A 27,730-nucleotide genomic window follows, 5' to 3' on the forward strand; every position below is an offset into this window, starting at 1 on the left:
TATTGTCGTGGGGAAATATAGCAAATGAATGCACGATTGCTTGACATTAAGTATCTAGGTAACGCGTCTCCCTTAACGGTTGCGACAAATGGTCGAGTTACAAATAAAATAATTATTTTTAAAAATCTTTGGTTCTTCTCCCATGGGCGTGAGAACCAACTCTTTGACCTTTAATAACTTTTGAATGGGCAGACATGGAGACATAATTCTTGAGGACGAAATCGTCGTAATTTTTTGATTGATTTTTTAAGCTAAAAATCTTGAGGGTACTATGTCTAATAGTAAACTTGAAATTTGCAATGTGCAGCCTTTATTTAGCCCGAGTCAGGCGTTGCGGTTGTCGGTCAAAACGACCATTGACTGGTGGAGTGGCATATTTTTGAAAAATCTGTATGGATTAGTCCCTACGGTCTCACCCGTTATCAAAATTCCAACTTCCTACGACAAATTTGGGACTTTTTTATGACATTTAATATGTTTTCAGTCAACCCCTAACCACTTAAAAGACCCCCACCGACCTAACCGACCATGCCTATCTTCGAACTCATCCTTACTTTTGACCCGAAGATGAACTTCTAAAATTTCAGGTCGCTAGCTTGTGTTTAAAGAGAGTTATCGTGCGCACAGACATCTTGACAAATCTATAAGCCCATCTGAAAAGGCCTAAAAATTAGATTTCCCATTGTATATAACCCATGAGATATTTTTAACAACTTTTATTTTTTGAAATCTACAATGCAGAGTCCATTTAGCCCGAGTCAGGGATTCTGTCCCTGACTCGGTGAGTCCGAGCTCACTTCTATTTTTTTCGAATTCACCGACATGATAATATTACCAACCTCCTTGGTGTGGATGGCTAAATGTTTGTTAGATATTTTGTACTATTTGGCATTTTAACTTCATATTCTTTAATGAGAAATCATTAAGTATTACCGTGCCGGATTTAATGTTTTTCAAGCAATTTCTAATCGGTATGGGTCACCCCATAGGGTCCATCAAAATAAAATTCTACCAATGTCATTTCATATTCTTCCATTAGGCCCCATAAGCAACGTCTCTACCAGCTCGATATGACCATTTTGAAAAACCAGTATGGGTCACCCCATAGCTCCTCAAGAAAAATTTTCCAACTTAAATTCATTTTTTTCTAAAAAAAAGTCACTAGCTACCTCTGTACTAAATTTCAGCTTTCTACGACAATTTTGAATTTCGAAATTTTATTCCACTACTCACATGACCCCCACCGGTCAACCACTTGACCGATTTCGCCCATCTTCGAACTCGTTTCCTAACTTGTCCAAGATGTACATACATGGTAAAAATTTCAAGTCAATCGGTCAGCTCGTTAAAGAGTTATCGAAAAACAGACGGACGGACATGACGTTTCCATAAGCCCTGTCTCGGGCTAATAAAAATGAAAATTTCTTTTGTAACTCGGCCATTTGTCGTAACCTTATAGACTGATAAAGTGTCAAATTATCTTGAAATGAATGATTTCATTTTGCCATTTATGTATCATCCCTTGACTACGTTTAATAATATGATCATGCAATTTATGCAAATGAAAATGTAGTAGTTCAATCTGTGAGGGTGCGAACAAGGCATCAATTATTTTTCCGAAATGAAACATTTATTTGTCTTTTTAGTAAATACTCTCAATGTCAATTACACGTGTATACTTTTATGTAGGCAAAGGTATATTTACGTTAACCTAAGAACGTGGTCCGCACGATTTATTAATGTTAGCGTTCACATTATGTTATACGTTGGTGACCCGTTTCTCAAAAATCATCCTATGATTCGGCGGCATTAGGATAAACGATACGGTGGGGTCCAAATTTGGATTTGGATTGTCAGGGTCGGTAGAAATCCTAAAATTTTGTACAATGCTGGTGAGAAATAAGAAGAGTTCTTTTCGTCCCATTGCTTCTCCTACACACAGTCTTTTTCCTGCTCCAAACGCAAGAAATGCCTCATGTTTGACGGGCGTGGTTCCATCCGCGGCCAAAAACCGTTCCGGTCGAATTTTCTCAGGGTCACCCCAATAATTTTTGTCGTGATGTGCGCCGTGTAGGTTGAGAAGCACCATCGTGTCCTTCTGGATGTCGTATCCATGAAATCGTACATCTTGCATCGCATTATGGAAAATTGCCAAAGGAGCGATTGACGTGTAGCGAAGAATTTCATTTATCAAAGCTTGAGTGTAGGGCATGTTGGGCTCATCGTTCTGCTCAGGAGTCCGAGTGCCGATAACGTTTTCAATTTCATCTGCAAATTTCTGCTGTATTTCTGGATATTTGGCAAAGATGAGCATGCTCCAATGTAGTGTGCCTGCTAGCGTGTCAGTCCCAGCAAAGAAGAGGTCGATCAGCGATGACATCAAGCCTCTATCTGACCATAAAATAAAAATATAACATTATGCTTAAATTTAAATTGTTTATCTTGCGCTGTACATATGTATATACAATTTATTATCATTATGTATAATATTTGGATCGCTATATTGAACATATTGAATCGAAGTTTAAAAAAATCAAGAACGAATACCTCCAGCACGTTTGAAGAAGGAAGAAGTCGGATCCGTCGTCTTTTCCATTTCATGTATGTAGGCTGCATACAATTATAGACGTTTAAATTATTATAGCATTTTCATCGTTTAAGCATCTGTTTTGCAGTAAAACTTACCACCAATAAAATCATGGAATGTCAGGGGGCTGTTTACGTGGTCTCTTTTGTGATCATCAATATGAGTTTGTAAAAATGCCCAAATATCTTCCAGTTCGGAGTTGAGTTTATCGTATCCTGAAATGGCTGGAAAATATTTGCACAACCAAGGAATGAACATGAACAGGGCAGAAAGGCCATTATTTTCCTCCATTATTCTGCAATGTACGAACAATAGTAATGTGAATAAATAAATATGCGAATTACGTGATTAATAATGTGACGACGCTTATTTATCTATATCGAGGAATACGTACTTTGTGGACTTTGAGAAAATTTCGTACAGAGTGTGTTTATCTTCTTCACAGTCACGACCTGCCACGACATGCCATAAAATACTCAAGAGAGGTACATGAAACTTATTTTTCAGGTAAATTGGCACTGTAATAGAAAAATAAGCAAATTTTAGGAACTTCTCGTGTCTCTGTCTTATCCAAACACATTGCACAAGCTGCTCTCATTCAAATTCAACAACCTTCCAAGCTTCCTAACCTTACCTCCAACACTGTTCTCCATTCTGAGTAAAAATGACGAAATTTCCGCAGTTACAATGTTTTCAAACGATTTCATTCCGTAGCCAAAATCTTTCAATGACTTCAAAGCTATGCGTCGTTGTTCTGTGTGCTCTTCCCCTTGGGTGAACAAGATACCTGGGGGAAATGTTGCAGAAGCACGTTTAAGCCTTTGATGAAATATTATTACTGCAGTAGTTGGCTGACCTCTGCCCTGAGTATCTCTGGATCTTACGTGCCACATTAGCATATCCGGCCTTCCGGACAAAAGTGGATCTAAAAGTGCCTGTCGAATAAAAAAATATTTGTTATGTCCCTAGAACTATAGTAATCACACTTTTTATTTCGACATTGTATGTAAATTAAGCCTAACCTGTCGGATCATTCTGTAGTCACTGATGGCCACCGTTCTGCAGAAAGGAATAATTCATTAGGAAATCCCCCAAAAATGTTACTACTACTAATTAGCATTGTTATTTGTTAACCGAAAGCTGCCAAAGTACAGTCCAATAATTGGTCCATATTTCGCCTTCCATTCATTTTGGAATTTTAGAAATGGGGACTGCCCAATTTGTAGTAAATTTCCAAGTATGGGAATGCCCCGTGGTCCTAAAGTTGCATTCTTACATATTATACTAATTTTTGAGTATTTATTTAATCTAAAAAACTGCTATTATGGGGAGACTTACCAGGGGGAAAGTTCGGAGGTCTTTGAATTAGCTTCAAGTAAATTAAAGTAGCGATTGAAGAGATAATTATTAAAACGCCCAACATTGAAAAAATATAATTTGAGATAGAAATAGGACGTGTGGACTACTTGAAATCTTGTCAGGAACTACGTTGAAACATTCCTTCCGAGATTTTCGGGGGCTGGTTTAAGCGAAACGATGCATTATGCATATAACTTTTTTCTAACCTTAAAACTACATATCTAAGGAATTTAAAATTTAAATACATCCTCAGGTGAAGTGCAAATGGAAAATAAATGAATAAATAAAGTACCTCAAATACATATATAAGTACTCGGATTTCCAACTAAACAAATTACATTACGATGATCTCAAGCTATGTAAAAGCCAAGCTTAAAATATCTACATACATATGTACTAACATGCATTACATCAATGAGCTCAAACCTGCACCCTTAAGAGCCTGAGTGACTAACCGTACAGCAAAACTTTGCAACATTTTGTCGGCATTGTCACAAATAAAAAAACCCAGGAATATACATTGCATGCAATTCCCATGTCATAAAAAATATTACAGACTGACTCCAATTAACCTTTTCAGCATCAGCATCTTAAAAGGGCACTTAAAAGGAATATTTTGTAATAAAAATGAGGAGCTCTGCTCAGGTAATAATAATGGAGAAGGTTGGCGACGAGAAAATCATTTTGAGCTTTATTATATTTGGTCAAGTGCTTGTAATGGGCAATGCCCACTGGGCATTTCCATTACGTGTTCCAAGTGGATACGAAAATAAATAACAATTGTCCTTTAGAATTCGCTAATTGGAAAAATTTACTTGCTTTTAATTGCAATCTGATATTTTGCATTATTCTCTTCAATACATCGCATGACCGGCGTAATAAGTAGTATATTGTTATTTATTGCAAATTATAATAAGCTTGATCTCGTGTAGGTCAACAAATTTCCGGATTATTGAAAACACCATAAGGAGATGGCTTCTTTAAAAGCAATGCTCATTTTAGTTTTATTTGTTATTGAGGGTACATCCTCAATTGAACTTTTGTACCAAAGTTCCTGCAATAATAAAATCGTGTACAATGAAAAATTTATTTTTGTTGTGGTCATTTGTATTCATGTTCATAAAAATCCAGGGGGAAAGTGCAAATGACCGTCTTCTAGATGGACGCATCATGGGGAAGAAAAATCAGACGAATAGTGCCACTCGTTTTGACGATTTTCATGTAAGGAACATTTTCAAAACATTATTTAGACACTTTTCAGTGAAATTTATTGTTTAGTTTATTTCTGTAGGAGTATAATCTTGAATCAGCTAAGCCATCGCCTCGTCGTCGTCATCAAGATTTGCAACCCTGGCCACTTGCTGAAACTCTTCAGAATTCCCAGATGAATTTTGAGACCGTTCGTTCCTCTGAAGAAGCTGTCACGAAGAAACCAAGAAAGAAGAAACTGCGACGGCGTACACGAAAGCCAAAGAAAGAACCATGTCCAGATTCTGACGAGGAGTACGATGAAACTGTGGAAGAAGACACCATAGTTTCTGACCAACCAGCTCCCGGATCAAAACGGAAACCTCCAAAGAAGCCCAAACCCGAAGACAATGGGAAAGTATTCTTCGAAGAGACATTCACGGACAGGTCGTGGGAATCTGCATGGGTTTACTCAAAGATGGAATATGGAACGAAAGAGAAGAAAAAGTACGAGAAATTTTACAGAGTTCGGTCACGTAGAGGTAACAAGGGATTTGATTATGGTTTGGTCACCTCGAACAAAGGATCAGAAGACTATGCCATTTCCGCAAATTTTCAACCTTTCAACTCCAACGATGGTCCACTCGTGGTTCAATTCGCAATGCAATATCAAAGCGCTCCTCACTGTGAATATGTCTATCTGAGACTTTTCGACTGCAAGTTTAAATCTGACGAATTGACAATGGACAGCCCATACCTTATTCAGGTTCACCACGTTTTATCCCTTTTATAAAAGTAAGACGTGTTGGATACTTGTAACAGTTTTGACATCAAAAAATTAGATGGGCCCAAACATTTGTAGCGATGAAAAATATCTGGACGTGGTGATAATGGACCCAGTCAAAGGCGAAAAGTACGTCATAAGCGACAAAGTTCCAGCCCTGGTGTCCACAGATATTCACATGTACGGATTTGTCATTCACCCCGATGGAAATTATCAGATTTTGGTGAATGATAAATTCGTACAAAATGGATCTTTGAGCAACGCCTTTCCAAATTATCAAGGTGTGTTTTAAAAACGAAACAAAGTGATACATACGCATTTCAAAATAAAATAAAAGTAAAACCATTATTAATTTTAATTAATTAAAATTAGGTTTTCCATCAATCTGTGCAGTGGGACTGAACGTCTGGCACAGCATCTTGGACAAATTCTTTCTTGGACAAATTATTATTGATGACGTATTGATTTCATCGGATGTAAATTATGCGCAGAGGAAGAGGTTCCAAATTTTGGACATTGTTACAGACACAAATAATTCGACTATGAACAAGAACAAGTAGTATACTTGTAAGTATGGATAAATTCAGATATGTGCAATTGCCAGCCAGGTGGTGTTGAAATAATACGTTTCAAAATGATTTTATGAATCTTTAATATCATTCTTCAATCTACTTTCCTTTACGTCTGTACATAAATTTATTTAAACTTACTATTTACAATTTCTGTTTTTGTCGCAAAGATTTGATCATGAATAAATGATACATCTATTGATTGAAAAATGTTCTTGACTTTGACGGTGTATTGATGACTAGTCGGTTCCAAAGGTCATAAATGCATGCGTATTCAATTGTACTTCTTTGAACCATACATACTTTTACGTGATTGATACACTGACGTTTTTATTCAAAACGTTAAAATATGATATAACTTGTACGTTCAGCTTTACTAACAACACTATAAATTTAAATTTAAATAAATATATCGAAATCACAGGAGTTGGTTAATGGAATATTTCTCTTGTATAGTTATATTTCATTGCAAGGATTTCATCCCTTTCCGTTTTAAATCAGCCCTGGCCATGTCGATCTCCTCCAAAAGCTCTTTCGCAGCCTCTGGACAATCGTTAAATGTAAAAGTTCTGTACAAAACTGTCGATCCTGAATACACCTTGAAAATACAAATAACTTGCATGACATAAAATACTTATAATTTAGTAAAAAAAAAAAGCAGTATACTTACTCCGAAAACAACTAACGCCCAAAATGGGAGAGGAAATAGGAAGCATTTGTAATACAATGTGTTGCAATTCGCGAATGACATCAGGGTCAGCCACACACCCACACCAAGAGCCAGCTGGAGCAAAAATTTGACTAATTTCGTCATTGTCAAAACAAAATTATAAATTGATGACGTTTGGAAATTGTGAATTGCTGTCAAAAAGAAAGTGAGCAATTTAATGACGCAGTTTGACGCATGATTTACCATTTGATTAAATAAAATAACGAAACTTTTTACCTACTGATTCCCACGTACAATGTAATGCAATTTTATTTTCCAACAAAATTAACAGGTAAAAATATAGATAATTTCTAAATTGACAAAATATTGTTGTTTTGTTTTGTAAGCCACGTATATTTATGTGCAAGTATGTGTCAGCCGGGATTGCTTATTGGATGTCTATGTTGGGGCAATTAGATTTGTCTCATTTTCCCAAAATCTCATCGTCTCAATTTGTCCATTCATTAACAAGGAATCCTTATTACGTCTTTTTATTCAAAATTTCATATAAAACATTTTGGGTAATGCAAAAATTTTGTCATCCAAATACACAAGATACAAGCTTCCTAAACTTTGAAGTCTGGACCACTCTTTCCATGTTATACTGTTTTTTAGCAAATGAGAGGAAGACTTCTTCTAATGTAGTTTGTTGGACGGAGTATTCTTCGATGAAACTCGAAAACTGTCCGAATTTAATGTCTTCCATGATGTGAAAAATCCTGTCCAGCGTCATATCAGTGGATTGAATGTGAAATTGTGTCACGTTCTTAGTAAAAAAAAATTACCAATTAGTTTTTTCAATGGTTTTGTAAAGAGTTTACAGCGTTTACTTGATGATTGTCCTTGAGAATGCAGGGGTGGAGTTGGGTGGTGACCTGGTAGACGAGGGCAGTAAGGTATCCCTCAGTTTGGGTGGATAGGGCATCAGCTTTTGCCCTGATGGTCAAAGTGTACCCTGCAAACGACAACGTTTAAGGATCTCCCTCCAATACGGTAATCAAGAGGTTTCATCACCTTGGGCAAATTTATTCTTCAGATGGGGCACTCTCCCAATGCATTGCAGCTCTCCATTTACCTAGTAGTAATTATAATCACTAAGTAATTCACAGTAATGCGTGTTTGATAAGCACCTTAATTTCTAGAGGACAAATTGTTTGGTTTCCACTTACCATTATCCCGAGACGGTCACACAGGTGCTCGCACTCCTCCATGCTAAATGATGTATATATGGTCTTTAAAGCTGCATATTACAACGGGTTTTACAATTTAGCGAACCTATGCGACGTTAAGATGATGGACCTTCCTTGGTCTTTGAGGGATGAAATAATTTTCCAAAATTTTCGTCTGCTAACAGGATCAACGCCCGTAGTTGGCTATCAATTAATATATCGATATACAATATATGCTATATACATATATTTACAATTTGATGGCTTGAGTTGTAGCTAAAATTATATATGAACCAACCTCATCCAGAAGGATAAGAGGAGGATCCCCGATTAAGGCCATCGCAGCAGAAAGACCTTCAATTTTTATAACATAAAAATTACTTTTAAATCCAACCTATTTACAATTACCAACTGTAAAATCATTTAAATAAATATAACCCACGACGCTTCATGCCCCCAGAGTAATTTTGACATTGAATGTTTCCACTTTGCAGGAGTCCTAAAGTAACATTAAGGAATCTATGCAAAACTATGTGTCATATATTTCTAAATGTCTGATATGAAGTGCAATATGTACCAAATCGATCCAACCATGTTTCCGCTGCTAATTTCACATCTTTATTTTTTATTCCTCGTAGGCGGGCGAAAATTTCCAGCATTTCTTTTCCCGATAAAACACCAATGATTCCATCGAACTGAGGACAGTACCCGATCCGACTTAGGAATGATTTTCGATTGCCTTGCAGCGCTTCAAAGTTAATCCAAGCGTCCCCGTTTGAAATAATTTCATCCCCAGTTAACATTTTAAAAGAAGTTGTTTTGCCTGATCAATGAAATTGGTGGATAAATTAATTGAACTTATTCCGTAGTATGTTGCATATCATAAAGTATTCATACCAGCTCCGTTTACACCCAAAAGTCCAAAACACTCTCCTCGATGAACACCAAACGTAAGTTTTGAGACTGCGCTGAATGACCCATAACTTTTCTACAAAGTCAAAATACCAACACAAGTAATATCACAAGAAATTTTATAACAAATAATATATGTACATAAATAAATAGCAACTAACCGAAAGGTTGTCAACTATGATTGCATCTTCGCTGGTTGCTCCTATAGGATTAGCAAAAATGAAACAGCGTTACATGATTAATCATGCGTATGTACCCATAAAAAATAAATAAAGCACACACAATATGCACATATGCAGAAAAGTATTTATGTATGGACCTCGTAGAATCATATCTTTTACACGATCCGTTTCGACTTGAACATCCTCGTCGTTTGAGTTCATTATAAAATTGATATCCGCTTGTTTCCAGATAATATTGAGAATCTGCTTCATCCACCCAAACTCAATGAGGACCAGCACCACGAAATATATGCATCCCATAATGAACATGTAAGTCAGCTCTTGGCCAATTTTTGGAAGATTGTCGGGACCATATTCCCAAATCAGATAATCGTCAGGTTCAAAGCAGACGGCTCCAAGTTCTTCGCAATTGTCACAACATGATTGAAATCTTGTAATGTCAATAAACTCTACTGGCTTGCACAAAATATTTTTCAGATCAGCCGACAAAACATTGCAGCGACTGTTTCTTGTGGATGACTTGGAAAAAAGCATTAACGACTTTGAAACTCCATACGTTGGGAAAAGGCGTCCGATCCAACTTAAAATTTTAACAGTTAAACTCCGTTATTTTCTGTTTTCTATTTTAGTTTAATCTAAAACATAAAATAAATAAATATATTTTTATCCACCCGATTGTCTTCGACTCAATTAGAAATTCCTCATCTTCAAGAATAAAACTCCCAAGTGCGCAACCAATTCCTGCATTAATCATTTATATTTCTGCATGCTTCCTCGATTCACAAGCTATTTGAGTATGTACTTATTTGTGTATACATGTTTATACGTACCCGTAATTATGTGAATAATTGTGACCATCGCAAATCCCCCAGCAGGAGTTTGCCCCACGAGACTCATTAACTGTGAGAATATAATCGCTCCAACACTGTACACGAACATTATGAGAAATACAACCCCTATTCAAAGAATTAAATATTTACTGATCCGAGTTTAGAGACTGAGAAGATGTATGCATTACTAGCTATAAGATTTCTAAAATTTGTGCATCTACCTGCTCCACCATTATTTGTGAATCCTTCGTATTTCTGGAAAATGAAGAGACATCCCACCATTGCGGAGATGCATATAACTGTTAGAAAGAAATCCCATAAGAATGCTGCCCCCCAGTAAATAATTGGGTTGACGCCAGTCATTAATTGCAACTGCTTTCCTTTGCATTTTCTCTCCTCAATTGGCATAACAATAAAGCTCGCCGCCAGCAAGGCCAGACCGATGGAGACCATAATTCCAACTACGAAAGGGGCAACCTCTGTAAATTCTGGATTCTCGCTAGCAGCGTCAAACATTCTGCGTGCTCTTGAGGACAGGGGGTGGTTTGTGACCTCCAAGGTATAGCTCTTTTCTGGAGCTAGCTGCCTAAGCACCGCATTTGACGCCAAATTAACGGCCAGCGGACACGAATGCCTGGCAATTGAGGAGTGCATCACATTTAAATCGGAGGCAGAGTTCAAGTCTGCGGCTACAATGTATCTTTGGAAATAGGTTTCTTCCTCTGCATGACCAACGCCGATCAGTTCCACCGATAAATTTCGGTCAGATGGAATTTGTCTGGCTGGCGACCCGACGAAACGGTTGTATTGCTCTCCAAGATCCTAATTATTGTTTTGTATAGCATTTAAAAAATCCACGTTACATATTTATTCGTAATAGTGCAAGCAACATGTCACAAGACATATTTACCTGAGACTCTGGATTACTCGAAGATCGATACAGTACGATCTGGTCCTTGTACGAAGAAAGGGATATTGTTAGTGGTGGAGTTCTATTGTACGTATTATACGCAATATTTGTGATTAGGACAGCCGAAATTAGCATTGCAACAGGAAGTATCATCTGTAAAATAATATAAGTACGTATGTTCATGTTTACATGTGTGTATTTTCATCAGATACAGGTGTAAGCTAGCGTATAATATATTTGCCGTTAAAACCGATTTATTATTTATTTTGTCAATTACCTGAATGGCCAGCAATTTCCATCGTCTCATTGAATACAACATTTTTTTCATAAGAAGGGTCCAAAACTGCTGAACCCAGAGAAGAAATCCGGTCGCATAATCATCTAAATTAGATTAGAAGGTAACAATAATGCTTGTCAAGAATTGATAATAAATTTCATAGCTAATTGAACATGCACACCTATTATAAGTGACTCAGTCGACATGTGAGATTGAGCCTCGTGATCCGATGATGTGTGTTCCAGCTCCTCAACCCTGAGAAAGTCAAATCATTCATTATACTGAATAGTCGGTACGAAGTGCTAATAATTCTGGTAATATGTACTTTAAAAATACGTCATCCATGGAGGTTAAAGACATTCCCACGTCCAGCAAACCCAATCCAGACTTTTGTGCGAGTAGTTGATTGAACATGGCAGGAAATTGAGATGAACTGTTCCCTTGTGAATTCAACGCAATTTCTAATTCAATGACATCACTTTTGGAAACTTCTGACTTTATAAAAGCTAATGGAATATGCTCATGGATTATTTGCAGAACTCTGTTGGAATCAGAGAAGGGGGCCAAACTTGCAGTTAAACTGTACCCTGTGCCTATGTACCCAACAACAATCCTTTGTTAAAGTCTCGAATTTTCATGTTCAAAATTGAATGAAATGATTAGTGTCAATACCAAAATGTTTTTTCAAAAACATTGAACTTCCACAACATTTGATCTTTCCCGAAGCCATAATTGCTAAAAATATATATAAATTGATAAATAAGCTATTTTTTAAATCCTCATGCATGTAGTAAACATCTCTTATCATTTATGTAGTTTATGTACCTATCCGATCTCCCAACACGTCCGCCTCTTCTAAGAAATGGGTCGTTAAGATGATTGTTCGTTTTGTACGAATTTCGAGCAGCAGGTCCCAAATGACCCTTCGAACTTCAGGATCTAAACCACTGGAGCATTCGTCCAGTATTAGCACCTAAATTAAAGATTTAAAAATCAGCAATCAAAAACATTTTAAATCTACTAATATTCTAACAAACCTTGGATCCGCCAACTATAGCACATCCCAAGGAAAGCCTAGAATTATTTTTAAGTTATTTAGTGAGTTGCATATTTTTTGAACTCTAATAAATCAGAAATGAAAAAAGAACCAGCCTCCTTTTTTGACCTCCAGATAATGACATTGCCAATGTATCTGACTTGTCTTCAAGTTGCAGTTTTCTAATTAGATCATCAATTTCACTATCCACTTCAGAACGGTTTAGACCTTTTACCTATTTTAAATCCTTTAAAATTAAGTTTTCATAGCTTTTTGTACTAAAAAATGTGTTGTGGCACACAAACCATTCCAAAAAATTTGAGATGCTCCTTTACACTTAATTTCCCAAATAATAAGTTGTGCTGAGGGCATAACCCGAGCTCCTGACGAATATCGTTCATCTCCGTGCGAATATCTTTGTTGTTAATCAAAGCAGTTCCTCCTGATGGACTCAACAGTCCTGGTAAGATATACAAACATACGTTTCAAATAAAGTATTGGCATATTATACTCTTACTAATAGTATATGCTATGTTTATTTTTATTATTTGTCAAATTATAGACTAATTACCCGTCAAGATTGACATCGTAGTCGTTTTTCCTAAAAGGAGACCATGGTGTAATAGGTTGGCTCTGTCAAGCATAAATTGTATGAATGCGAATAATATTTATTTTCATACCTGCCCCGTTATGACCCAAAAGACAGAATATTTGACCCTCGTATGCTTGGACTGAAACATTGTTGACAACAGTCTTTGACCCAAATTCTTTGCGTAGTTGTAAAATCTCCAATCCAACTTTCAGATCGGTGGGCACTTTTTCGAAGCTTGCATCTTCAGAACTACTCCCCAAATTTTCTCTCAACGCTGACAAGTCGCTGATGTCATTACTGTTTCTCTTGTTTAATCCCCATGTTGATGGCTTCATTAAGAAAAATACAATGCGGTGCACATAGTTAGCTAAACTTAATTATTGTTACCACTTCTCAATACTAACCAGGAAAATAAAGTACCACGGTTTCCGTACACCGTACTTCGTTGGAAGCACACTTTCTAAATACATGGCTAGCAATGTGTAGATCACTGATGTGACCAAAAACATGCCAATTATGTGCAGCAGTGTCAATGAATCCATAGTGCTTACAGGTTTTGCAATATATTTCCACTGTGCGCCAACATCTTGATAATAAAAGCATGTGTAATATGGTCTTGAAAAACACTGAAAATATTTCACGGTCATATTTGGAAACCTACCTTTTTTCGCTTCATATCCAGATAGGATTTTTAGCGCATAATGTAAAGCCATGTTGGGGGATAGGCACAGAAACAACTTTTCTACGAGCGATTGGTCACTGTAACCTGGTTCTAAAGGAACGGCAACGCCATACTGTAGGAACATGAACATAGGAACATTAAGAACATATATGCATATAGAACTTAAATGAACGTACATAGGAACCTAGCCAAATGACTACCCCAACCGTTGTCGCAAGAGTTGCTAAAATCAGGAATTCAAATACAAATTGTATGCAATGTCAAGATGCAACTTTATAAGATGTGTCGTTTACGAACGCCTGTGAAATACTGACGAGATGAGGAAACAGTATGTCGTCGCCCAGATGGTGTAAATGACCAAGACAAACCACCATAGCGAAGGATCACTTGAAATGTTCGACAATTAAAAAAATTAGTGTTCATCGGCAGTGACTCTTTTTATCAGTTTTAAGCTTGGACGAGAACAGTTTAATTTAACCAGTGAAATGTGTCCGGTGTGATCATTGTGTTCTTCAGAAATTATTAGTATTATTATCAGAAATTATTACCTGTTCTTCAATACAGCTCCTCTTTCAGAGTTGAATGGAATGAAGAAAATGATAATTACGATTGTAACACTGATGAGAAGAAGTATCATAGAATTAAGCATCCATCCAACTACGTGCATCCAACTCGGCAATCCAGTCATTTTCATTAGTTCCTGTAGTCATTTATTTAGTCAATTATGTAGTCAATTACGTCTTAATTATTATTTATACAATTGTTATGCAAAATCTATCAGATATTTTTACTACCTTAATTCCAGTTTCTTTCTCGGACACAATCGCACGTACGATTGATGGAATAATGAATATAAATCCAAGAGTTAAAAATTGTGGTAGGAAAATGAAATAAATTTGATTGAAATCGAAACTGTCGCTATGTCCAGGGCAAGGAAATGAACCAGTCGAAATCTGCGATAGATTGTATCCAGTGAAGATTTTGAATAATTTACATAGAGATTTACGTACGTACTGTATGTGTCGTTTCTTGACTAGTTAACTTTGTAGTTAACAGTTTATCAATCAAAATTTGGAGTCCAGAAAACCCAGAGTAGCGATAATTAAGATTTTCAAATGCTGCGATTTAAATATTATGGCTTATTTAGGGCTGCCCAAAGTTGTTGTTTCCACTGTAATTATGCGCTGATAGATAAATATGCATTACCACATGCCGATGGTCCAGCCGTCGTCCATGGGAAAAGTTCCGATGTGTCGTAAAACTCATCGACTAATCGAATTTTGTATGAAATTTTATGGTTATTTGGATATTCGTTTCCACTTTGAAGTAAGCCATTTACAACCAATGCCAATCTCATTCTAGGAATATCTGGATTAAAACTAAAACCTTGCTCCGCAACGAATGTTTCAATTTCACGATCACTTTCAAATCCCAGCCATTCGATATCTAAAACATTTACGTATTTATTTACTTAAACAGGGTCCATGTACATACTTTTGCTGCATTTAACTAAATTTTCTCACGTACTCACTGGGACCTCGCCGTCAGTCAAATTTACAAGTTTATTCATTAATTCCACTTCAAGAAATGCTTTCACGACGGGATCATTTGGCGAATATCCTACTTGAGTGGTTACGTTGACACTCGAGTATCGAAAAATTGAATTAAATGACGAGGTGAGAAGCTCCTAAATTTATCATGAGATACATAATATGACGTTACCACCATTTTTCACAACATTCATCAAAACTTTATAGTGCATCATTGTGTATGTAAATACCTCTTCTGTTGATGCTTCAAAGTACGTGTCCTTTTCAAACAAATCTGATTGTGGCAGTTCTCTCATTCGTGCACGCATGTAGGCCATAAGAATTGCAAATATAGTTGGAAGAATAATCTCTAACGTGGTGACAATGTATTGTCGTTTTCTCAAAATTAAATTTTTCTGCAGCAAAAGCCTCAACTTTCGGAAATTACTTTGAGCCATTCTGTCAAAGAAATTGAAGAATACACAACTACACCGAAAAAGCGCTATCAATTAAAGAGCCAGTTCCTAATCAAGCTTATGACCGATATATTTCACGAGTGACGAAGAATAAGTCAGTGCAAGTTTGCATCACTCACTGACACATAAAATCATTTGTGACAGGCAAAATTTAAGGTATACTCGTAATTGATGCTATCTGGCCGTTATCAATCCATTCTCAATTACTCTCATGCTGTATGCCTACCAGGTGTGGACGTCATAAATAAAAGCAAAGCCGAATTGTGCACTATTATGAATTTATGACTCTCGGTGATTATCACCTATGCATAAGTCGTTACCATATGGTTACCTCCTGCAGGAAGCTACTGATAAGCAACGAATTTTCCAACTTGATCAAATAAACAATTTGTGTGTGTGATGTCGCAATTTTTGTATTTCGTCGCACAGGGTCGTAGCAATTCAGTGCCAGGGTTATATGCATGCATGTAGCACTGCATTATCGCAGTTAATCCATGCTCTACACGGTAATGAAAACTGATAGATAAGATGCGTACAATATGCTAAACGTAATAACCTCAATCGTATACAGCTTTCAACGCATAAAATATTTGATGGTATATTTTGATGTGTAACATGAAACATCAGGACAGATTATAATACATATATTTTGTATATTAAAATACCCACGCCTACCACATTTCCAATCTCTGAAACTAGGAAATATAATACACATGTCTATTAAAAAATGTGTATAGTGCAAATTTAATCAAAATGGCTGGAGATTTTTTTGCAGAATCGTACAATGTTGTCTTATTTGTCAGTGTACTTGGAACATTAACAATTGTGAGTCCATTATATTTAAGTATTAGTGTACATTGTGGATATTAACTGAAAATATTATTTACTTGTTCCGTAGATGATGTCAGGATGCTACGTATATCACAAGTGGCAACACATAAAATCCAAAAATTTGTCTGATATTATCGTTAGTTCTAAACCCAAAAAACGGCTGAAACGCTTTCTTCGTCGGGCAAGCAGTTCGGTGAGCACAAAGGAAAGGACTTCCGACCTTCGCCAAATGAAATTGGAAGCCGAAGGAAATTTTACCACTCAGGTTACCATTCCCGATGAAGAGTTTATAAATCATATTCACATGACAAACTTGGACGACGATGTTTTTGACGATGTCTTTGACGGAGTTGAATGCCAGCCCTCCAACAAAGCCGACCAGGCACCACAATGCTTGGCAGCGAATGGTGAAAGCTTGGTGGAAAAAGAAAGTGTTCCTTCATCCAAATATTGTTCGACTAACTTATAGTAAAATAGTCTCTAACCATGTTTATTTAATAGTTTTGTATGACATATGAAATGTGTGTATAAATTCGTAAATAAATTATAAAATCCTACAATCATCAAGTAAAATATTCGTCTACTTTTATCCTCCAAGTATCCCGAGTCGTACGAGAGATGCCAAAATATCATGCGCAGCAGCTTTCTTTCGTTCATCAATTGGGGTTTGTTTGGGAGGATCCTTCTTTGGTTTACTTTTCTTCTTTCCTGTGGTTAATTTAAATTTAAGTCAGATGCAAATTTAAATGCACAATACTAATTTACACACCATTTTCCTCAGAAGCCGGAGTTTTCGTCTCGTCATCGTCATCGTCGTCGCCGTCATCATCATCGTCGTCGTCCTTTTTATGTTTCTTGTGTTTCCGTTTTTGTGGTTTTTCAATCGGAGCAGCAGTGGTGGTCGTTGTCTTGTGTTTTTTGTGCTTTCTCTTTTTAGGAGCTGGCGTTGTTGTACCCGGTATTTCTCCTCCTCCAACTTCCGTCGTATTTTGCTTCGTGGGGCTGGGAGGCGTTGTGGGGGGAGGGGGAGGACCACTTGGTTGAGCTGGTTTATCCACTGTTGCGACTGGAGCGGTTGGTAAAACTGTTGTAACGTTTGGAACAATTGTGTCCACTTCAACTGGTTTCGAAGTGATCCTTTCGTAGTGAAGAGCTTCAGAATCACTAATGTCGGCCCTATTTAAATTAGATTATTAGTATTCTAATTTTAATGCTGTCTTACATTAAAAACCTTACACGAAAATTATGTAGCCTTTCAAGCCGCGAGGTGGGTACCACAAGTAGCTAATCCCGTAAAACCCATCTCTTTCTGGGATACGGGTTGTAGCATTGCCGGAATATGGACACCTTCTCGCCACGTTCTGCATATATGCACAAGAGAAATAATGCAATTTACTACGACAAAGGTTAATTAATTAATTTAGAACCAATTACTGGCTTCGTCTTGATGGCAGGATCACAACACGCATACGAGTTACACATGGGGAAAACACTATCATCAAAATAACCAAGTTTTGTCGAGTTGTCCGTGATATTTCCGTCACCATCCGAAGAATGTACATAAACGTAAAACTCGGATATTAGTTGAATAATTAGGGCAACTAAATAGACAATTATTTTACACAATTAAATATGATTATTATGACATTGTGGGTTTTATAAGACAATAAGTCAATGTGACATTACATCGCACGGCTTTGGCTTTCGGATCATATTCCCCAACAATAAATTCGTAGGATGAGTCGTCTCCATTTATTGCGGCTGTGGTGCAGTTTTCTACTTCCGGTTTTAGACATTTTAAAAATGTGGGAGGTCCACATGGATCCACTTCTATCGTTTCATTATGGATAAAGTTGCGTCCTGTTGGATTTTCTCGATTTTCACAGTCACCACCTAATAATGTGTATATATAAAGTATTTATAGTGATACACAGGTTATGTTGTGTATAAATAAAATACCTAGAAGCTATAGATCTTATTGAACTTACTGCTGTCTGCGAGCGATCTTCCAATTATTTGCAATCCTGTCCAAATGAATATCAGAAATACTTGCATTTCTCTGGCGTTAAATGCAAAAAAGCTATACAACTGCTTCCCAGATTCCAATGAAATTATTAATTGTTGGATATACGGACAATGAAAAAGCACAATCCATTATTTAGTAAAGGTCATATTCGTAAACAATGGTAAGACGTATACATATTAGGAATTTGCCAGGCAATAAGTCACACATCACATTTTGTTGCAAACTGGATTATTTTTCATATAACTTGCAAGTTTATTAAAATGTCTTATTCAAAAAGTTACTAAATGTAGTACACAGTTAACAGGAATGGAATTATGATTGAATGAAAACCATGCACAAAACAGTAATAAAAAAGCTACTTACAAAACCTACGCAAGTTAGTGACACGTTCAGAATATCGAACAACGGCATAATTTTACTTATTTATGACGGCGGTTGTGTCATGTGTCGTAAATGGTAGAAAATAGTTCAGACTTTGTACATTGAAGCAGAGTACGGACTAGCTTGGAGAACGAATCCATGAGGGTCTCGCATTTGGGCACCCCCACTGTTTACAGAGAAAACAGGAGTGGCGTGAGTAGGAGGATTAATTACGTTACTGTAAGGAAGCTGTTGCTGTTGATTTCCTTGCATTGTTTGGCCGAGATGTTTATCTTTAATGTACAACAAACAGATATTTTTTTAAAAAGAATGCTATGATAATAATGCCCATTATTATGATGTGTTGCTTACCATTCGCATACGGATTCTTCTGACGTTGATGAGTAATTTTCTGTGGTTTTTGTACATTTGGTTTGTGCATGACTTTATTATCGACGTGCTCTGAAGACCTTGTTTCATCAGATTCTACTTCCCACGATAAGGCAGCTGCCTTGCTTTTTGTGGATGTTTTTGGTGCAAGTTTTTTATTCGACAATTTTGGTGGGGGGAGAAGCTCGGGCCCTGGTCGACGGGTTTTGGGCTTGGGTTTGTAAGGATGATATGGTGTCAAGATAAGACCTGGTCTATGGGCGATAACTTCTCCAGCAAGTGTTGTAGAGCTCGGTTCTGTTGGAGTTTGTGAGGTCGTCTCAAGTAGCTCGAGAGGCATTGGTGCAAGAGTCGTCAGTTTGTGAACAGGAATTTTCTGTGGTTTCTTTGTTTTAGGGACTGGTTTTGTGGTGGTGGTTGTCCTTTTTGTGACCAGTTTCTTTGTTGTGGTAGCAGTCAATCGTTTTGGGACAAGGGTCGTAGGTTTTTTTGTCTTTGGTTTTACTGTATCTCGAGTTGTTACCGGAGCTTTTTTTGTGGTGGAGTACAGCTTTGGTAGGCTGTTGGTTGTAATTATACTTTCTGTGGTGGAAGTAATAATGTTGGTAGTGGACACGGTAGATGTTCCTTCCGTTGACGTTGACGGTCCTATCGTAGTTTCTTGGCTTGTCGATGCTGATGTAGGTGAACTTGAGGGTACAGTAATCTGTGTTGAAGCAATTTCACTAGGAGTTGTGAGAGGCATTTGCGTTGTGGTCGTGAGTTTGGGTGGTGGGGTGTTTGGAGGTGGTGGTATCTAAATATATCCACTATGTCATTATGTAGACCTGCATAATCGGACCAATCATTACATACCGGTTAAATTTTTATACTTACAGCTATATAAATTGGTTTCGAAGCAATATTTTCCCAGTGATCACTGTTGGATTGACTGAATGCAGATCTGCATAACATGAAAAATCGTATCATCATTTCCCCAATAGCATTTAATAAATAAGTAAATCGTAGTTGTATCACATAAATAGAACGGGTCCTTTGTATCCTTCAGGTGGGTGCCAAGAGTATGTCATTGTGTAAAAATTCTTGTTAAAAATTGGTTTATTCGGAGCATTCGGAGCATCCTTGCACCTTCGGGCTACATTCTATATTTTAATCAATATTTTACGTACATGTTAGGAAGCCAACTAATTAAAAAAAATTACGGTTGCATTAGATTGGCCACAACAAGCGTAGGAGTTGCACTGTGGAAAAATTTGATCCGTAAAATGTCCCAACTTTTGAGGGCCATAAGTTCCATTTCCGGTGGATGGACGAACTTGAATAAAAATGAATGAATGAATGAATGAATGAATGAATATTCTTGAATATATGTACCTCATATACCTTGAATAAAAAATTCCACTTGGACGTGGAGCATCATTGCAACTAATAATTGTACCACAAAGATCAAGTTGTAATCAATCACATGTGTACACAGTAGTGACATAATCATTACTTTTCACCATCTTCGCTGTAAAATTATACTCCTGAACAATGAGTTGAAATGGGGTTGTGGAAGGGTCCTTTGTCGTTGTGACACAACCATCAGAATGTTGATTGGAGCTGCAGTGTTTGAAGATCTGGTCTCCACAGGGATCGACCTCTAACCTCTTATCGTGAATCAAGTTCCTATCTGGAATATTTTGTAAATTGTCGCAATCACCACCTGCGAAAATTAGCAAACGAATGTAGAGCCAATCGATATTTGGAGATGAAATGCAGAAAACTGACTCACTTGCTGCAAAGGACAGACTAATTTTTAACACACTAAAAAATAACAATAGCAAGACTTCTTTCATTGTTATTTCCTTACTGCTTGTATCTTAACTTGTAATGCATTCTAATGCGCTGTAAAATATATAAATGAGCTAAATAAAAGGCTAAGCAAGGATGTTGTATATAACCAGGGACATTATACCAGTTTGAAATAAAGTCCTTAGGTGATGAATAGTAACTGAAGTACCAAATTAGGAATATGTTGGTATTACTTAATCATGTACGTACACTGAACAAAATTTAATTTCATATTGTTGTTGATTTTATTTAGACGGTTTACAAGTATTGAAACAATACTATGCTTTAACAATTTGTTTTCCAGTGTTCTTTCCCTCGAGTAATTCAATAAATGCTTGTGGCATATTTTCAAACCCGTCAGTTACACTTTGTTGCACTTTGATTTTCCCCTGAGTGCCAAAAAATGCAAATTAGTTACATCAGGGTATAAATTACTTTATCATGTATTAATTATTAATGATAAAATAATAGTCGGCATTTGGGGATGCATACCTCTAAAACCCAGTCTCTTAGTTGGAGTAACCCATCGAACCATACGTCATTCCATCGTCCAACGTTGAACCCCTCCATTTTGATGTGCTGGAACAAATAATATAATGTTTTAACTATTATAGCATTAAATATTTCATATTTTAATTATCTCTTTTACTTTAATTCGGAATGTTGGATAATCAAATGGCACTGTAGATGAATGAAGATGTTAGAAATGCAAACATATATTTTGATGATTATAAATACATAAGAACAAGTTGTTACCCAATGGAATTTGACCCCCTTTAACATTATATGTTCCAATTGAACCACATTGAGAAATTCGTCCAAAGTCTTTCATATTTCGCACAACGTGATAATTAAATTCACCACCGACCTAAATAAAATAGCAAATATCATGCATTTTGGTAAAACTTGAAATGATTTTTTTCATACATTATCAAAGTAACAGTCAATTCCTTCCGGTGCATATTTTTTAAAGATAGCGTCTAAATCTGCGCCCTTATAGTTGAAGGCATGATCAACACCTACATCATCTTTCAGCCACTTGAGTTTATCATCAGACCCGGCGAATGCAATAACTTTGCACCCTAGAGATACATACATAATTACAAAATGAAGTTTAAAACCTCAGGGGACATTAATTTAACTTGAAATTTCGTAATACCTTTTATTTTTCCGACTTGGCACACGGTACTGCCGACGGCACCAGCAGCTGCAGTGACAACAAGCGTTTCACCCGATTTTGGTTTACAAATGTCCATTAATCCGAAATATCCAGTGTTTCTGAATAAACCAACCAAGCAATAATTTATTTGGGTTTGAGTATAAATTGAGGCAGATTATACCCTGGCATTCCAACCACACCCAACGCATATGCATCTGGAAGACCTTTCATGTCTGGCATTTGATGAATTGTGTTGTACGTTCGAACTCCTCCTTTGACTGGTTTGTAAATCGTCAAATCTCTCCAGCCGAACCCTCCAACAATTTGTGACCCTTCAGGAAATTCTGCATTTTTGCTTTGTAAAACCCTAAATCATTTGAAGAGTTTAGAACTACATATGGAAGAAGATCCACGTCTTATCTTATTTTTGTAAACAGTTTTACCTTGCAATTTGACCTCCAGGCATTTGTTCGCCGGCTTTACTACGCAATCTCATGTATGGATCCACTGTTAGCCATTCTGCTTTTGCAAGTATTTCTGCAAAAAAAATGTTGGTCAGTACATTTTCTGTTTTACATATTTTCAAATAGTATTTATGCATAAACTATACCTCCATCCTGCAGCTCTTTAGGCAATGTCTCCTCCACTAATTCGAAATCGGACAATTTTGGAAAACCGTCAAAGGCTTTCTTGAGGACAAATTTTCTAGCTAACATTATTGTACTTCGTGCAGAACTCATATAGAGCATGAAACTACGTTGGACCAACTGTTATGCACTCAATTTATACTCAAGATACTCAAGTGTATGCACTCAATTTAATTTATAGTGTAGGATGAGATAGCAAAATTATGTAATAAGTTAAAGTAAAAAACACACTGCACACTGTAGTGCAGCTGGTGCAAACGTTTATTCAAATCATAAGCTCGATTGAGCTGTGCATAACTCTGGACGACCTTGGCACTGATCGTGAGCTGAACTCATATTTATAAATATCAGATAGTTGTATAATGCAAATAGTCATATTGACACATGTGTATGATTTATTTCGGTTTTTTAACTACGGAAGAAAATAAATATTTTAATTTAAATTAAAAGGATTTGATGCCTAATGTTTCAATGGCGTAAGAAAATTGTTGTCCACACTTTGTCCTTGCCGATTTTCGCAAGGTAGCACTGTATTCACCCTGAATTTTTGGATTTTTAAGGAGTAAAAGACGGAAATTTGGCTTGTGTCCCCAATAACTGGATCCTAAAGCTGCCTTGGTTGTAAAATTCCTTTGGTCCACGATTCCACGAAATAGGCTTTTGGTGGACAATCCATATGATCTTTGAGTTACGGAATGATTTACAAATATCACAGCAATTCCGTCATTTAATTTGAATAACTTAAGAATGGACTCTATAATTCTTTCTTGGTAATGCCTCCAGGCTGAAACATTAAAAATTCGTCGTTAGTTTTACACTCTGGTGGATGGTATCAATGACTTGTAAAAACTAGACTTACAAGCGACACTCTCATCAATCACGGGGTAAATAATCATAGGCACCGAGTCAAATATTATCAACTTCAGCCTTGCCCAAAAGTCATCTTTCCTATGTGCAATTTTACATCGTATTTCTTCGACGTCTTCAACCACCTGGACCAGGTTGCATGGTCGAATAACTTTAATATTACGCAATCTCTATATAAATAAATCCAGAAAAAACTATGATAAATATTTTATTGCGCCATCCAGAGAAGAAATGTCTTTGTTTCAATCACCTCTCGTGCTTCAGGTCCACCTCCGCAACACTGAAGCAATCTGGTAGCCGAAAAGTTGCTTTTAAGGTCAAAATACGCTACAGTATCTTCAGACTTTAGAATTTGAGAGGATATGGTAAAGCACATTTGCGTCTTTCCGGTTCCAATGTCCCCGTAAAGCTCAAGAATCTCACTTCCACACAATCCACCGTCTAACAACTTATCCAGCCTGCAATTCAATCATTTAATGTATAGGAACACATCAATTTTTGACAAATTTTGACAATGCGCAATTCCACCTACCCCTTAATTCCAGTGGATCTAGGCGTACAATAGGCTGAGGACCCCATACAGAGATTCGTTGAAAATATCGGAGGTGGCAGAATAATCTGGATAACACCATGTTTCAGAGCTTCGTACTCCTAAGAATACACCCGTGTCAATTTATTTTGAACTTATGAAGAGGAATAATTGTATGTATGTTGGGTAATTACCGCAAGGTTCAACCTAGCAGCGGTCATGACCTTTGACTTGTTTTCCGCCATGGCCAAGTCCATCAGTTTCGTCATCTCAGCCATTTCCCGTAAATCATGAATTTGTTCTCGGGACAGAGATGGGCAAGTCATCCTGCTTATCCGGTACATTTTTTCTGTATTAAATAAGTATGTTATTTCTTCCTGATTGCTGGTAGATCAACCCAGTTAAAACTCTATTTCACATAATTAAGCACAGGAAGCCCTCAGTTTAATAAGATGTTTGCACAAATTTAAATTTCGAAATCAGAGGGAAAAAACAAAAACAAAAATAATTAAAATGATAATAAATAATAAATCCACGTGCAAAGTACAGCTGACAGTAATATGCAGTGACGGTTGACCAAGTGAACAAAGTGAGACGAGATCACCACTTACATGTTTTTGCAGATTATCACTTTTGCTAAAAATTGCATTTACACTTGTGAAACTGCGTAAATCTGTTGTTTTTAGTCAGCGTGTTCACCTAAATGCACGTCGAAGGTTATAATGGCTTAAGTGGTCTTAATTTCAAAGAAAAATATGTATTCATGCCCTACCCACACAATCAATCTCTGGATTGGATGGCTGAAAGGTCTGCTAAACATGTAGAATTGCCTTTTCACAAGTTGTTGGATTACTTACATTTGCAGGTGTACTCGAAATAAGTAAATCTCGTTTTTTAATTCCTTGAACTGGCAACAATATTACATAACTTGTTATTTAAGCATTGTTGCTTCAAGAAGCTATTTACACTTTGCTACTGGAATTCCCATTGTACAGAGTCGCTCAGAACTGCTTTTCCTGAAATCAATGGTGGTGTTTTTGCAGTTCGAGTGAATTAGCTAACGAGATTTGGTTATGCTCTTGCTTCATTCAGGTGTGAAGTGTATAAAGTTTATCAGAGTGGGTCAAATAATGGACAAGAATTTAGTCCTCACATCATCTTGCTCGTTGAAATTAGCAGAAACATATCCAACAATCAGTGATGATTTAGCAAGAATCTTGCGTGGTCTCATATCCAAACTCCCATTGTGAATATTTAGAAGGTGTTTAGTAATTAAAAAAATAAAAGCATGAAATTGTTTCAGCAATATCCAAGTATTATCTTCTTCTTTTGGTGCACATTATTATTTAATACCAACTTGTCGCAAACTATTCCACAACGATTAGCTGAATTAACGAATACATTCAGCTCAATTGCTTCCCGTTCGCGTCATGACGAGCTGGCAACTGTAAGTGAGATTTGAAGTACGTTGTGTAAAATTATTTCAAAATCTAGCAGGAAATCGTGATTATTTCTAGCCAAATCTTATCAAGAGGAATGGATATCCGGTCGAAGTTCATGAAGTTACTACTCAAGATGGGTATATATTAGAACTCCACAGAATTCCATACGGATTAAAATCTCCCGAAGGCCCAGGAAAACTTCCTGTTTTTGTTCAGCATGGAAATTTTCAATCTTCATCAGATTGGATGTTAAACGATCCTGACAATGCACTGCGTAAAAAATTAATAATTCCTTAAGTTTAAAAAATAAGTAGTCTTCTTTCACAACGCTTTAAATGAATCTTTTTTTTCGTATCCCGTCATATAATGATTCCATCTCTTCCAAGCGTAGCGTATAATTTTCATGTGCGTGTGGTTTGTTTTCAGCCTTGATTCTTGCAGACAATGGATACGATGTTTGGTGAGGAGGATTCGTTTCACCGTATTTATATATTAAATTGTGGCGTATTCTAATGATTTATTTTATGTACCAACAGGTTGGGCAATCAACGAGGAAACACCTATTCTACTAAACATATTAAATACACCTTTACAACACCTGCATTCTGGAATTTCAGGCAGGGTTCTTGAGAAATTGTATTTAAACATTACCCTTCGAACCGCAGTATAATTAGTTACAATAAGAAATTAATGAATGTTACAGTTATCATGAAGCTGCCTTGTTTGATTTCCCTGCTGTAGTCGATTATGTTTTGGAGATCTCAAATTCACCGAAATTGCACTATATTTCTCATTCGGTGGGTAGCAAGAATTTCATGGCAGGATTAACACTTCGACCAGAATATAATGACAAGATAAGCGTCGGAGTGATGATGGGACCTGCAGGTTTCATGACGTATATGTTCAACGGATATGCTCGTCTGCTTGGTCCAATATTACGACTTGGTCAGGTAACCAGACGTAGGATCACAGTACCAACAATTTTTTTAAATAATGGTGCGTCAAAATTTGTTGCTCATCTTTTTGTAACGATTTTCAGATAATGTTAAATATTTTTGGGCCTATGCCAGCTGCGCCGCACAGAGTTACAAGATTCGAACGATTTCTCCGCCCCATCATATGCAAATCTAATGTAGATATCATTGGTGTTTGTGCAGCCTTTTTCTATAGTACTTTTGGTCTTGACAGAGAGCAAATTACTCCAGTAATAAGCACCTTTTTTAATTAATTAAAAAAATTCCACCAGAAACTAACAAAATTAAATCGCTTTTAAGGAAAAATTGGATGAAGTCAAAGTAGTATTTCCTTCCACCAGCAGCTATAAACTATGGATGCATTTGGTTCAAGAAATCAACTCTGGTCATTATCGCCAATTTGATTATGGAACTGAGAAGAACATGCAAGTCTATGGCAAACCGAATCCTCCGGACTATGATTTATCAAAAATTACTATTCCAATTTCAATTATGCATGGAGAACTAGATCACATTGCCAGAATTGAGGTGATATATTTATTCAATTTACAATAGTTTTTTGAATAATATTGCCAATTTCAGACCTAATTTATAATTGCTCACACAGGACACACAAGCTTTGTTGAAATTACTACCAAACGTAGTAGACTTTTACGTAATCCCATGGAAGAATTGGACCCATTTGGACTTCAACTATGCGAAAGACGCCGGAGTTTTAAACCATGCACATATCCTAGACATTTTAGAACAGTACCGGTTTTCATAGGAAAAAGTAAAGTCAGTAAAATGGGCGTATGAATAAAATAGTTGTCGCCATTTGCAAAATATGAATTATATCTATCTCTCATCCTTATCAAGAACATATTGATTAATTAAAATGT

At 36.7% G+C, this 27,730-nt stretch overlaps 9 protein-coding genes across 10 annotated transcripts; 3 read left to right on the forward strand and 6 right to left on the reverse strand.

Moving 5' to 3' along the window:
• Positions 1 to 1,608: 1,608 nt before the first annotated feature.
• Positions 1,609 to 4,086, reverse strand: LOC110846522 (cytochrome P450 2J6). The gene is made up of 9 exons (XM_022093303.2): positions 3,926 to 4,086; positions 3,722 to 3,845; positions 3,610 to 3,646; positions 3,444 to 3,522; positions 3,222 to 3,374; positions 2,982 to 3,105; positions 2,686 to 2,882; positions 2,548 to 2,610; positions 1,609 to 2,391 (listed from the first exon to the last, which is right to left on the reverse strand). The coding sequence occupies exons 1-9, from the start codon at positions 4,008 to 4,010 to the stop codon at positions 1,760 to 1,762; spliced, it is 1,494 nt and encodes a 497-aa protein (XP_021948995.1). The 5' UTR covers positions 4,011 to 4,086; the 3' UTR covers positions 1,609 to 1,759.
• Positions 4,087 to 4,950: 864 nt separating this feature from the next.
• On the forward strand, positions 4,951 to 6,689 carry LOC110847195 (calnexin). The gene is made up of 4 exons (XM_022094076.2): positions 4,951 to 5,167; positions 5,238 to 5,900; positions 5,977 to 6,199; positions 6,291 to 6,689. The coding sequence occupies exons 1-4, from the start codon at positions 5,024 to 5,026 to the stop codon at positions 6,476 to 6,478; spliced, it is 1,218 nt and encodes a 405-aa protein (XP_021949768.2). The 5' UTR covers positions 4,951 to 5,023; the 3' UTR covers positions 6,479 to 6,689.
• A 955-nt stretch (positions 6,690 to 7,644) lies between these two features.
• Positions 7,645 to 15,910, reverse strand: LOC110846762 (phospholipid-transporting ATPase ABCA1). The gene is made up of 35 exons (XM_022093600.2): positions 15,567 to 15,910; positions 15,314 to 15,473; positions 14,993 to 15,232; positions 14,801 to 14,904; positions 14,581 to 14,739; positions 14,335 to 14,486; positions 14,084 to 14,172; positions 13,963 to 14,009; positions 13,766 to 13,898; positions 13,509 to 13,690; positions 13,193 to 13,433; positions 13,084 to 13,113; positions 12,818 to 12,972; positions 12,629 to 12,747; positions 12,514 to 12,550; positions 12,302 to 12,449; positions 12,149 to 12,211; positions 11,802 to 12,069; positions 11,658 to 11,731; positions 11,477 to 11,580; positions 11,200 to 11,352; positions 10,511 to 11,111; positions 10,290 to 10,415; positions 10,131 to 10,200; positions 9,597 to 10,039; positions 9,439 to 9,479; positions 9,263 to 9,353; positions 8,943 to 9,188; positions 8,808 to 8,864; positions 8,664 to 8,719; positions 8,472 to 8,569; positions 8,366 to 8,408; positions 8,211 to 8,271; positions 8,027 to 8,151; positions 7,645 to 7,962 (listed from the first exon to the last, which is right to left on the reverse strand). Exons 1-35 carry the CDS (start codon positions 15,771 to 15,773, stop codon positions 7,735 to 7,737), a joined length of 5,151 nt encoding a protein of 1,716 aa, XP_021949292.2. The 5' UTR covers positions 15,774 to 15,910; the 3' UTR covers positions 7,645 to 7,734.
• A 378-nt stretch (positions 15,911 to 16,288) lies between these two features.
• Positions 16,289 to 17,195, forward strand: LOC110847532. Its single transcript, XM_022094485.2, has 2 exons — positions 16,289 to 16,616; positions 16,690 to 17,195. Exons 1-2 carry the CDS (start codon positions 16,545 to 16,547, stop codon positions 17,089 to 17,091), a joined length of 474 nt encoding a protein of 157 aa, XP_021950177.1. The 5' UTR covers positions 16,289 to 16,544; the 3' UTR covers positions 17,092 to 17,195.
• LOC118434793 lies at positions 17,183 to 18,677 on the reverse strand. Its single transcript, XM_035849049.1, has 6 exons — positions 18,611 to 18,677; positions 18,309 to 18,515; positions 18,057 to 18,223; positions 17,859 to 17,983; positions 17,392 to 17,798; positions 17,183 to 17,330 (listed from the first exon to the last, which is right to left on the reverse strand). The coding sequence occupies exons 1-6, from the start codon at positions 18,675 to 18,677 to the stop codon at positions 17,209 to 17,211; spliced, it is 1,095 nt and encodes a 364-aa protein (XP_035704942.1). The 3' UTR covers positions 17,183 to 17,208.
• On the reverse strand, positions 18,315 to 21,322 carry LOC110847994 (mucin-2). The gene is made up of 6 exons (XM_035849432.1): positions 20,782 to 21,322; positions 20,601 to 20,713; positions 20,416 to 20,540; positions 20,275 to 20,341; positions 19,381 to 20,194; positions 18,315 to 19,301 (listed from the first exon to the last, which is right to left on the reverse strand). Exons 1-6 carry the CDS (start codon positions 20,888 to 20,890, stop codon positions 19,117 to 19,119), a joined length of 1,413 nt encoding a protein of 470 aa, XP_035705325.1. The 5' UTR covers positions 20,891 to 21,322; the 3' UTR covers positions 18,315 to 19,116.
• Positions 21,323 to 21,452: 130 nt separating this feature from the next.
• Positions 21,453 to 23,287, reverse strand: LOC118432894 (prostaglandin reductase 1-like). The gene is made up of 9 exons (XM_022095075.2): positions 23,001 to 23,287; positions 22,834 to 22,927; positions 22,572 to 22,757; positions 22,391 to 22,509; positions 22,159 to 22,313; positions 21,988 to 22,099; positions 21,881 to 21,912; positions 21,724 to 21,810; positions 21,453 to 21,620 (listed from the first exon to the last, which is right to left on the reverse strand). Exons 1-9 carry the CDS (start codon positions 23,137 to 23,139, stop codon positions 21,510 to 21,512), a joined length of 1,035 nt encoding a protein of 344 aa, XP_021950767.1. The 5' UTR covers positions 23,140 to 23,287; the 3' UTR covers positions 21,453 to 21,509.
• A 110-nt stretch (positions 23,288 to 23,397) lies between these two features.
• On the reverse strand, positions 23,398 to 25,154 carry LOC110847995 (DNA repair protein RAD51 homolog 4). Of its 2 annotated transcripts, XM_022095077.2 has the most exons (6): positions 25,045 to 25,154; positions 24,628 to 24,782; positions 24,437 to 24,555; positions 24,155 to 24,362; positions 23,897 to 24,074; positions 23,398 to 23,821 (listed from the first exon to the last, which is right to left on the reverse strand). In XM_022095077.2, exons 2-6 carry the CDS (start codon positions 24,775 to 24,777, stop codon positions 23,481 to 23,483), a joined length of 996 nt encoding a protein of 331 aa, XP_021950769.1. In that variant the 5' UTR covers positions 24,778 to 24,782; positions 25,045 to 25,154; the 3' UTR covers positions 23,398 to 23,480. The 2 variants fall into 2 exon arrangements, with proteins under 2 accessions (XP_021950769.1, XP_021950768.1); XM_022095076.2 differs by lacking the exon at positions 25,045 to 25,154 and having other exon boundaries at positions 24,628 to 25,018.
• Positions 25,155 to 25,318: 164 nt separating this feature from the next.
• LOC110847991 (lipase 3-like) lies at positions 25,319 to 27,680 on the forward strand. The gene is made up of 8 exons (XM_035849433.1): positions 25,319 to 25,880; positions 25,951 to 26,149; positions 26,302 to 26,335; positions 26,412 to 26,492; positions 26,579 to 26,825; positions 26,915 to 27,079; positions 27,150 to 27,377; positions 27,457 to 27,680. The coding sequence occupies exons 1-8, from the start codon at positions 25,722 to 25,724 to the stop codon at positions 27,613 to 27,615; spliced, it is 1,272 nt and encodes a 423-aa protein (XP_035705326.1). The 5' UTR covers positions 25,319 to 25,721; the 3' UTR covers positions 27,616 to 27,680.
• The last annotated feature ends 50 nt before the right edge of the window (positions 27,681 to 27,730 follow it).

The sequence above is a fragment of the Folsomia candida genome, unplaced genomic scaffold, assembly GCF_002217175.1.
Source record: "Folsomia candida strain VU population unplaced genomic scaffold, ASM221717v1 Fcan01_Sc003, whole genome shotgun sequence".
Classification (NCBI taxonomy): domain Eukaryota; kingdom Metazoa; phylum Arthropoda; class Collembola; order Entomobryomorpha; family Isotomidae; genus Folsomia; species Folsomia candida.